Below are 12040 nucleotides of genomic sequence, written 5' to 3' on the forward strand. Positions count from 1 at the left end.
AATAACAAAACACATAGATTTGATGAGAATTTAATAAAAGAATATATGTACAGGTTACAACAATGCAATGTTTTGTTAGGGGGGGGGGGGTGTTATCTTTCTAACAAGATATTCCTCATGTAAATGACAGTAGAAACTACTTCCATTCAGAACACGAGAATCCACTGAACAGGACAATGATTGTTCTAATGCTACAGGCGGGGCTGGCAGCTTGGATCAACAGAACACAAACAGGATGTACCATTTATAACCTTACCACCAAAGGCTAAATCATTGGATTTGGTACTTCCAACAAATTGGATGATTTGATTTTCTCAAACTGCATAATCCATTTTTCACTCTTAAAACAGATCAGAGAAAAAAGGAAACAGCCTCCTGTCGGCTATTCGGAAATAAGAGCCAATGGCTTCTATAACAGTCCAATTTGAAAAACAAACCCTGATACAGACAAACATGAATAGCAGCAGGTTAAAATAACACAAAAAAATAACGTTTTACGTGGCAAGTTCCACCAGTTGCCTCCAAAGTGCTCCATTACACAGCAAGTCAGCTCTCAAACTCTTTGTACCCAGCATCAGGCTTTTGACAGGCAGTAAGGTGCGCACGGCTATGGGCTTAGTACATTCACACTGAAGAGCTTAGTCTCCCATCCACCGCACCAGCAAGTCCAGGCTTTGTCAAGTGTGGAAGTGCAGGGAGACAACGGAGAGAGAGCCTGACATCCATCTATGCGACTTTGAGGAATGACAGAGTGTGTAAAAAATAAAGAAAAAAGGTACAGCTACCTTTAGGGAATGAATGTTTCAAAAGCACAGCCCGTCCAGGGGCTGAGTTCAGAACAGAGTACGGCAAAGTCTATGGTCTTTTTCATAGAACTGACTGGGTCCTCTTCAAGAGTGTACCTCTGTTTAAAAAATATAAAATCTGCTTCAACTGAAAGTGTTGAATCCACTGTCTTGTTGTGATCTCCAGCCTAGTCCCTTTACCCGAATATGGGGTAGAGTAGGGGGGTTGGAAGTATCGTCTCAGTAGATGGTCAGGCTGACCGATCGGTTCATCTTCTTGCCGATGAGCCGGCTGCCTCTGGGGTTTGACTGAAGCGTGGAGCGGGTCAGGACCCTGTCGGTGGACAGCACCTTCTCCTCAGCGGCAGCTTTGGCCATCTGGGCTTTCTTCAACTCCCTGTGGAAAAAAACACAACAAAGGATTAATTCCTCCATGTTAAAACAAATATGACTTCTGCCGTTTGTACATTTGATCAATTAGTTTGGATTTGCCCTTGTGTGCTTACTTTTGGAGCAGGGCGTTCTTGAACTTCTCTGCGTTGAGTTCCACTCGTAGTTGGTCGGCGCTCATCCTGGCGGCGGTGAGCAGCACGGGGTGTCTGATGAGTTCGGAGGTGGATGGCCGTCTGGCAGGGTCAGGGTGGATCATCAACTGCAGGTGGAAGGAAACAGAGGAGGAGGTTAGAACCAGAAAAGCAGGAGGATCTGGAACAGGGGATGTTTTAAAAACAGAGTCAAGGATAAGGGAGGAGGATGTGATTAAAAGATCACTACTGTTAGGCGTGATGTTGTGATGCGTGTGCTAGGGCTGTCCCGGATTACACTGAACTGGATTACACTGATTATTCCTGCGCAAAAGTGTAAATTATTGCTGTGTAGTAGACCGGTTCTCATGACGTCCTTGTCTGGGAGGAACCCATTTCAAAATGACTGTTGGATCATTATTTCTACAAGCTTTTTAGTGTTGTCAAGAGTGCCCAATAGTTACCAAGCTCTTGTTTTTTAACCCATGATAAATAATGAGCTCTACCTGTGGTTATTAAGAGCAGTGGAGCAGACAGGCGCGTGGGGGAAATTATGCTGATGTGAAGAACCAGGCTACACATTTTCATGGTGTTTCAGGCCTTAGTTTAATCTCTATAAACAGATATCTGCAAGAATGGAACATCTGTGGACTAAACGAGGACTGGAGTAACACTTGTTAGGTTGGAATACAGCTACCATAGAATCATCTAAAAGATAAAAAACAATGGTTTGGGTTTGTACGTATCCAAATTATGTCAACATGTTGCCTGCTTCGCATAACGTTCATAAATTATTGATACAGACTGACATGCTTAAGTTGTGGCTAGCTGTTGTGCTACATGTTTGTGTACTGTGCCTTTGAAAAAAATGTAAAGAAGCAGTTGGCAATCAGACTGTAAACAATGGCCGGTGGACAGAGGAAGTCTTGGCCTGGATATTGGGAATTAAAGGCAGCAGCTACACCGGTCGTTGCCCCCAGAGGTAAAAACATTGTCGGTAAAAGAAAAAAGATGACAGCTGGAGGGTTCCGAGATTGGGGTTTGAGGGCATATAAATACACTATCCACCACATTAGCTAACCTGAATTCCTTCAACAGGTCGGCATGTCCGTCTGTGAGATAATTTGCCAGGTTGACCGTGTTGGTCCCTTGATCTGTGCACGTTTAAAACATATTTTACAGACAGGCTTCGTGGTGTGCATTCCCAGGACTGTCGGCTATGCAAGGCAAATAATGCCATATTTCGTTCCGTGCCTCTGCTTTGTCAATAAGCCACGGACTGTCGGCAAGAGCACTTTTTAAATTGCAGCCATGCCTCTCATTCAGTCATCATGAAAGCGGAAAAAATTGGCACGCCCACTATGCCTGCAGGGAGTGGAAGCAGAGCGCCACGCACACAGCCCCGGTGTCTCACATCGACGCAACTCCAGGAAATATGGATCTTATTTAAAACACTGATTGTTATTAAAGTACCGTACTAATTTACAGGTCAAACTGTGCTGTGACATGGTGGGTGCAGCACTCGAGTGCCATTCTAGTTTCATGTTTTCAAAGCGTCTCACCTTGAGAAGACTGAGGAATTCCGGAGAGAGCACTTGGGGGATGTGAGGCAGTTTCCCTTGACGGATCTCATGCCACTTGTCTCCGTTGGTGGGCAGAGGCTCTGTACCCGAGGCGCTGACAACAGTCAGTGCCAACGCGAAGATGTCCGCTTTACCCAGGTTACTGTAGTCCTGAGAGAAAGAGGGCAGAGATGTCCATGTTTAGTTATAAAAACTTTGGAAAAAAGAGTCCGCTAAATGACGAAATGTAACATACATAAAATATATACATATACAGTGACCCGGCACAGTTTAACGCGTCTTGTTAAGGAGCTCACGATTCTGCAGAAAACCCCAAAATGTCACAATTCAGAAATAGGTTGAAATGGAGATATTGGCAATTTTGAGTGCTTTGAAATGCTCTCTATATGTCTACTTATTTGCAAAACTTAATGACTTGTAGACGTGTTCATTATTGTTAGATTGTCCCGACAATAATATTTTTCATTTTTCCTCGCTGTGTGAAAAAACTACAGTTGCGTCCTGGGGGAGTGGCCACTGGCTAAGTACTTTCTGTCTCGGGTATCGGAGAGGAAAAGCAGATGCACCAAAATCCATTCGGAAACAACGGGCCCAGTACTTTATTGGCGGTGTGAAAATATGCAGAGAAACATTCATATCTTTTAATACCATTAATACAGTCTGTTAAATTGAAATCGGGAGACGATCTTCTCTCCGTCACAATTGAAATTGTATTTCTCTGTTGCACAAAAGCTGGCTGGCAGCCGCATTGAATAATCTACTCCAGTACGCGCTCCGAAAGGCTGTAACCGTGCGCATACCGGAGTACAGAGAGAAGGCTCTATAGCAGAGGTCCCCAACCATCAGGCCGCAGACTGGTACTTGGCGTGGATCATTTGGTACCGGGCCGCAAAGAAAGAATAAAGTTGTTTAAAAGTAAATGTATTTTATTCTTCCTGGTATTTTACTTCAAAAAAAATTGCCACTTCCGTGGCACATGCCTCACTCTTAAAAAAAAGTCTCCTGCCATAATGTTCCCCATCGCGTAATTCACTCACAGCTCACACTGTGGTTGTGGCAGAGACATGATTATAATCAGGTTTTTTATGCACCGAGTCTCCCGAACACAGAGAACAGCGTACATACACTGAGCTATGGTAACGCGCACCTACCCCATATAGATTGAAAAGTATCTGCCTGTACTTTGATATAATGTAACTTAACCCTATTGTCTGTGCCTGGTCACATATACACACAGAAAAACCATCAACCTACGCAGGTACACAAATGAGAAGAGTAAAACAAAATAATAAGACAATGACAGACATATCAGTACAATTAAACAGAGTAAATACCAACAACCCATCCAGCCTGGCACAACAGACCCACTTGGCCCAGAAATAAATAAATAAATCAAAGAGTTTAAGGTTAGTAGAATAATAGTAACATATGGGTATGTGCCAATCCTATTCTTTGGTGAGGTAATTCTTTGAAAGCGTTTTGAAAGTTATTGTAATATTTAGGGCTGACCTTCGAAGCTTTTTTTGGCAATCGAAGCTTCTGGGCCGAGCTTCGATTTTAATTCGAAGCTTTGAAGAAAAAAAAATAATAATAATATATATATATTTTTTTGTATCTTATGTTGTGGGACTTGTACAGAACTTTGGTAAACGTTGTTGTTTTTAAATGTGCTCTATAAATAAAGTGGATTGGATTAATGAATTAAGTAGCCCCTTTCGTGACTGTGACGAAAACAAGGTTTCACTCGGCTGCGCTGCCTGGGTGCAGTCTATCGTCTATCAAGCAAACAATTATATTATTTAATTTATAATTATATCAGACAATGCACCTACAAAAGCAGATGATACAATTAAATTAGCCAACTTGGTAACACATTAGTCATAGCAGCATAGGCATAGCCTTATTAATGTTTTATGTGGCATCGCCGTCATGTACAACGATACTTACGTTTTTTAGGCGATTTGACAAAGTTGTTGTAGAGTTGTGATATGCCATTTTCTTCTGGAGGCGAAAGATTTGAGGCAAAAAAAAATATTTTTTTTTAAACTTCGATTTTTTTTAATGTTCGAAGCTTGTGCCATCGAACGAAGCTTCGAAGTATTTAAGACAGCTAGTGATGCACCGATGTGAAAATTGTGGCCGATACCGATAACCGATATTAATATTGCTGTTCTGGCCGATACCGATATTTACCGATGTCGATATCTCTGTATAGAAAACACTTTTTTATGATAATCAAATAAAGAGCTATTTTACAAAACGCATAATTTTTTTACTTTTGTAACTTATTTTCAGAAATGACTGATATTTTGAAACTATTTAAGGCCAAAACATGTAAAAAAATTTTTTTTTTTAAATATCGGATATCGGCCCTATCTTGATATTGGACCGATACCGATGTGTAAAAAAACGGCCATATCGGCCGATATTATATCGGCGGCCGATATATCGTGCATCACTAAAGACAGCCCTAGTAATATTATCCATAGAAATTATATATTTGGGTAGATAACTCCAGAGTGCTATTGACCTATACATGAAGGTACATTTATGAAAATGTGTTCGTGCCGTCAGAAATATTGCGGCCGCACCCCTGTAACCATGCATCTGCTGAGCCAGGCCGGGTTGGGTTGATAGCAAGATGGAGGCTTACCTCTTGTAGAACTTCATTGGCCAGAAACCTGCTGTCACCTTCCTCTACTTGTGGATTGTTTACTCTAGTCACATGGCCAAGGTCACCTAAGAGGAAAAAATAAAAGTTTTGATCCAATTCTTGCTTGAAGTAGCAATGATGTTGACTGCAGCGGGCATGCGTTTGAAAATGACGTACCTATTTTGTACACAACGCTGGTGGTCAAATTTCCATCATCATCCTCATCCTCCATGGTGGCGACGGTCTTGCGTGAAATGAAAATGTTGCCTAGGAGACAGGTGGCAAATAGATAAGTATTGTACAAAACAAAGACGTGGCAGATAACATTATCCATACAGAGTATAATACAGTGAATTATTTAAAGCAAATGCCACCGATTTTAATTATTAATATATGTTCTTCCCGTGGACCAGGAGGCCAGTTCAGTCAGTATTTGTGAACATGCACCACTCTCTCCCTAAAGCTAGAAATCAGACATTTCTTTGGAGAATCCTCCAAACCGGTGATGCCACTGGAATGTAAAAATGTGGGGCAACTCCATAGACATTGAATGGGGCTGATGGTTCCTCGACTCACTTGGCTTGATGTCCATGTGCACCAGTGACGAGGAGTGGATGTACTTGAGGCCTCGGGTCACCTGCAACAGCAGGTCCTTCAGCTCCAGCTCCGTCAGGTAGCGGAGCCGCCGGTAGTTCTCGGCGATGACGTCGGAGAGCGTGCCGCCGTTGCAGTACTCGTTCTGGATGAGCATGTGGTCGTCCTCCGCCCAGGCCGAGTAGTAGCGCACCACGTGGGGGTGCTGGCCCAACACAGCGTGGGCATACACCTCTCGTAAGGCATTCTGTCTGTGATGGGAGGGGGTGGGGAAAACCGTTTTAATTAGGTCATGTCTCTGAGCAGCACTGAAATAAACATCACAAAAAAGGACCCCACAAATGATTCCCAGGACTCAACGTTCACCATCGGCCGATACAAAGTACGAATCCCTTGCTTTTACTGAACAGTGCCGATTAGACACAGGAATTAACCTCTTATGCCCGAGTGGTCCGGTACGAGATTGATAGCACACCATAAATCCATCAATACAGAACGTATTAATTAATGTTGTGTTTCTTTTTCAAATGTAGCCAAGCCGGTCAAAACAGCAGTCGAAATGTTTATTTTCAGCACTAGGTTTGTTTACCAATGATTTGAAGTGTTTAGTGAAATATGAGTTTAAAGAAATCTCAGCGCATTGAGTCGGAAAAAGGCACTTATTGACGTGAGGACTTGGCGCAGCCTAACTTGAGTGTAGTCTTTTGAGAGAAGAGACCCAGGGCTTAAAATAAAATACACCTGCAGCCCTCGTCAATCATCTGACTTTTATTTTTGGGATCATATCTCACGGGTGGAACAAACCTGAACGTTATTGCCATAAAATAGAACGGAGTTAGTTTCTCTACCTTTCTGTGAACGTTTAGCAAAAAAACGTGTTGCAATCTGATGAAAAATGGTGGAGCAATTTACATTGTAAAAAATTAACTGTACTTAAGAGTAGATTTCATTCACGGTTTTTGCTGCCACGTCTGGTGGTACTAAATCCAGATTGAAATCTGCCATTGGAAATGCTGATTACCGCATCTCCGGCTGTTTTATTTTTTTTTATAATAATAATTGTGTATAGCCTATTTTCTTCACGCCATGTGTTCGAAAGTTTCAACTCGCAGGTAACATTCTGATCGAACCCCAGAATGTGCTTTGCCGCTACGGAAAGTTTCCGCTTTGAATTCTGCTAAAAACATAGATCTTGTAGCGAAACCTGACCGAAGGGCATTCGGATGCCGTAAATGCTGCCGTTTTGATCTCGAAATAAGACCGAGATGGTGCAAAACTCTGTGCAAAGCAAACTAGAGACATCTGCAGTGACTAGAAATAATGTTTAGCAAAAATCTTCACACATCTACTGGGGAAAAAAGCATTACATAGGAAAAACCTTGACTTACTCATCTACCGATCCTGCCAAAGGCTTCTTTGATCGCTTGATGGCATAGATGCAGCCGTCTATCCTTTTCACACACTTGAACACAGCGCCAAACTCCCCACAGCCGATCTTCTCCAGCTCATGGAACTCTGACACGTATCTGGACACCATATTGCTTTCCATCATGGTGATTCTCTGAGAAGGTGAGAAACATTTTAGAAAGAAATTCAGAATACATTATTATGGGAAATAGAAAATAGTTCCTACATGAAATTGAAACTCCATGGCTTGTGGATTATCTCAATTGTAACCAGGTTATGGTTTCTGTAAAGACTCAAGAGACATTGCTTCTGAGTTTTTGCCATTTTAAGCACCACAAACAGTGTGTCAATCAGCTCCATTGCATTGGAGTGACTGGCGACATCTCTACGGCAGATATCTCCAAAACTAGGCAAATCACACTAAAACTATCTGGACGGATAAATAGCACCCAGTATGAGGAAAAATATGTTTATTTTGGGGGGTGCAACGCCACCTTTAAGTGATGCAGATTTCACAGAGTAGTTTTCACCCATCAAAGACAAACAGGGAGGACAGAGCGGTTACCTTGGACGGTGGGAGGATTTCTTCCTCACCCTCGCCATCACTGGCCTCCATGTCCTCACCGCAGGAGCTGGAAAAGACAATAAACTGTTAGGAAACATTCTGCACACCAGAGGGCAGCACTGAGGGAGTTCACAACCACATGGCGGAATTCACTAATGACCATGAGGTCTTGGTTTCCAGCCAAACCCCCTTTGCCTTAGTCATACTTAGTCAACGGATTTAACGAACCTGGTTACTACAACAATGGCTTTCAATCTGAGTCCATCAGCAAGATAAGAGACATGTACATGTGTTGAGGTGAGTGCCTGTGCTATAAGCAGTACGTTGTGTTGGGGGGAAATTCCATTCAGCATGGAAAAAAAGCATAAACTACTAATCGATCAACAGAATATGAATGGTTTAAGACCCAACCGACCAATTAATATAATAATAGACCCATGTCCTACTGATTACACCAAATTGTTAAAAACAAAATACTTGAAGTGACATACTCATTCCAGTGTGCCCTCTTCCTGTTGATCCTTTGCTGTGTGGCAGACTGGATGAGGATGTTGTCAGGGGTGAAGGGGTTGAAATTGACCAGAGGGGTTTGGCTTCTCTTGCAGTCACTGTCCACAGAGGCTTTCCCCGACGACTCTGCAGTCTTGAACAGGGCAACTCGTCTGCTGGACGATCCCGGGCCCCTGGCTCTGGACAGTAAGCTCTGCAAAAGAATGACCATTACTCAAAATGGGTGGAAGACCATTTAAGAAATACTTGATCAAATTAAGCACTCATATGTACAAGTGAGACAATTGAAAACACACACAATGAGAGATTGCATTTTTGTGTGAGACAAATCTTCTGAATATCTAGATCTGGCTGAAAATGCTAAAATAATTATTTAATTGTATAAGCTATTGTGATTCAGTATTCCCCATAAGTCTAAGACATGCCCAGACAAAAAACCCTCTCCAGTTCAATGAGTCATTTGGCTGGCTGGCTGCTCTGATTATGTAAGTGTACTGTACTGTTGTGTCAATGGTAGCTAGTTATGCAACCGACAATGACAATGGTACCTTTAAACATGAGGCGTTGGTTAAGCAACTGACAAGGTTACCTTTACATTTGAAAAGGGGATTGGCTTGCCATTGTATATATTTTAATTTATATATATATATATATATATATATATATATATATATATATATATTACACATACAAATAGCAGTTTTAAGAGTGTCACCAAAAACAATATTCGGTCAAACATGTCAACAAATATAGATGCGTAAATTAGCTTTACAATTACATTGCCATTTTCCGTTGTATACTAATTCAATTACAGTAAATTCAGTAAGGAAAGACGTATTTCAGTATGATTATTATTATATTAGATAGCCACTTGTGAATGACTTCATGGCAAGGTAGTTCGATCTAACGTAATCAAATCATAATAACTATGACCAATTCCATTCGTCTGACGTGTAATCATGAGTTAAAGGTTAACCAACGTTACACCCCAATTCCAGAATTGATACATGTTATTCACCTGGTCTAAAACAGATCAAAACTATTGAAAATGAGCAACTATCTTCCAAATCCCAAAAAACTAAAAAAAAGTGCTAAAACTCACAACTGTGGGAGAGGATTATTTATCGAACCGTTTTAAGTAATGGAATGGGCTGGGCGATTCTTGCTAAAATGTGAATCACGATTTTTCTCCCTAAAAAGAATTGAGATCACGATTCTATCACGATTCTTATTATTTTTTCAATAAAATGATTTATTGCACTCTCTTAAACAAAATGATTGACTTAAACTTAAAAGTATCTTGTATAACGTACAAAATAACTCGTCAGAATAGTCATCATTTTAAAAAGTAAAGTATTTTTTTTTTTACTAAAATGTTAATTTAAAAAAATCGTCATAACTTAGAAATGAGATTGCATAGGTCTATGAATAGATAGCGATTTTTTATTATTATTAATTGCCCAGCCCTTAATAATATGAAAGGCCCATAATATGAACCTAATCCCCCAGGTTTCTTGAGACACTGAGCCCGGAGAGAACACCAACCTTCGGCGTGTGCGGGGTGTCGAACAGCCGCAGCTTCCTGAAGGTCTTGTGCGGCGGGGTGTCGGGACAGTCCGGGACGGGCGAGCTGGAGCCCTCCTCCCCGTCGTCGTAGGGCCGGTCCGGCGAGCCGCCGTGGTGGTGGTACAACAACCGAGAACTCTTCCGCGGAGAAGGCGAACAATTCCTATTAAACAGGACCCCGCTGCTGGGGGACCGTAGATAAGACGACGGGGAACCGAAGCCCTCCTCGTCCCACAGCTCGTCGTCCTCGTCGCCCCCGGTCACACGGTTCATCAGCAGCGGGCTGCTGCCGTCCCCGGTGAGCCGCTGGTCGGCCTCGTCGTCCCGGCGGCGCCCGCCTCCTCGCACCGGGGAGTCGAGCTCCGTGAAGCCGGACTCGGCCCCCGACGTGCTGCTGTTGATAACGTCCTCGGTGAGCTCCTCGTCTTCCTCTCCGTCGCTGCTGGACGTGAACTGTAACTTTTGACGGGTCGGTCGCACCTTGAGAGGGGACGATGCGGGTCCGTGTTGTCTATACGTCGACATTTTTATTTTTTTAAACCCCCTTCTTCTCGACTCGCGGGTGGAGCTCGTTCCGCGTCTCTATACGCGGCGAGTTTGTTCCTGTTGCGGTGCAACGTCCGTTAGTTGAAAAATACACGTATAGCTTGATTACCTCTCTGCGAATCCTGTGATAATAAATACAGAAGCTCGTCGGTGGAAGGTGTCTTTAGTAGAAAGCTATTATTAACGCGCTGCTAACATGTTGTACGAAGTTAGCCACCATGCTAAACCAAAACACGCCCCTCCGATGAGGCTGAAAACAAGATGTTCTCTCCGTTCAAGCAAACTCACTCAGAATAGCTGGTGGTAACAGTATATACGATCCCGTGAACTTGTAATGCTGTTGGTCAATGTCTTCCGAGATGAGTATCAAACTAGAAAGTCGATCTTCTACCAATAACTATGTTAGCTGTTTACATTGCATTTTACAAAGACGTTTGAACCGAGCAACAACTCTTCCCACATCACGCGCGTGGCAAAGGACTTCCCGCGACCGTTGATCACGTGCATTTTCCTTAGCCAATGACGGCGCCGGTGTGAAGTTTGAAAGATGGGCGTTCCAGAGGGGGTCAGAAGGCGCTACGTCATCGGCGAAAGGACGTCGATCTGGCGCGAACGGCGAATGAATGGCTTTTATAAAAAAAAGTCTCCTTCATCCTTTTGTTGGAGAGGTCAAACAATTAATTACATTAACCCCGGACAATGCTTCAAAGCCTTTTCCATTTAAGTTACTTTTCTTTTTCACATGTAGCAAAAACAATAATTACAAGAATCTCACTTCAACATATTTTGTTCAAGTAATAAATATATATATATATATATATATATACGTTTTTGCAAGTTGCAATGTCACTTTTCATAAGCATCACAAACTTCACAAGTGATTTGAGTAAACCTAAAAATTGCAACTATTTATAAAATAGTTAAAGACATATTTACATTATTGTAAGGACTTATGTGACTTTAAATACCGGTATCTACCTGCATGAGTGTGACTGCTTGAGTTGAAAATGTTTCACTGAAACATGACACAACATTTTCCAGATTAAGACATCTTCTAAAATAGTTGAAAATATACTAAATTTCGGATCTTGAACATGGGTGAAGGGCCGGAGGCAAAAGAATTACCCATAAAATTGTAAATAGATAACGAGTAAATCATGTTTTGCCAGCGTGTTAGCTCCTTGTAATGATCAAGGCATTTCAAATTCACTCCTGGGACCCTTTGGAAGGCCAACGTTTGTTAAGAATACACCTACGTTTGCTATATCAGGCAGGTTAGTTTCTCAAGTTGCGCTGCCTAGAGTGAA

At 42.2% G+C, this 12040-nt stretch overlaps 1 protein-coding gene across 2 annotated transcripts; it reads right to left on the reverse strand.

Annotated features, from left to right (window-relative positions):
• wee1 (WEE1 G2 checkpoint kinase) lies at positions 1 to 11184 on the reverse strand. Of its 2 annotated transcripts, XM_084334746.1 has the most exons (11): positions 10167 to 11184; positions 8603 to 8814; positions 8112 to 8178; positions 7528 to 7700; positions 6122 to 6390; positions 5723 to 5812; positions 5546 to 5631; positions 4840 to 4893; positions 2872 to 3042; positions 1292 to 1437; positions 1 to 1182 (listed from the first exon to the last, which is right to left on the reverse strand). In XM_084334746.1, the coding sequence occupies exons 1-11, from the start codon at positions 10710 to 10712 to the stop codon at positions 1026 to 1028; spliced, it is 1971 nt and encodes a 656-aa protein (XP_084190872.1). In that variant the 5' UTR covers positions 10713 to 11184; the 3' UTR covers positions 1 to 1025. The 2 variants fall into 2 exon arrangements, with proteins under 2 accessions (XP_084190872.1, XP_084190873.1); XM_084334747.1 differs by lacking the exon at positions 4840 to 4893.
• Positions 11185 to 12040: the final 856 nt, after the last annotated feature.

Source organism: Notolepis coatsorum (genome assembly GCF_963971535.1).
Source record: "Notolepis coatsorum genome assembly, chromosome: 18".
Lineage (NCBI taxonomy): Eukaryota > Metazoa > Chordata > Actinopteri > Aulopiformes > Paralepididae > Notolepis > Notolepis coatsorum.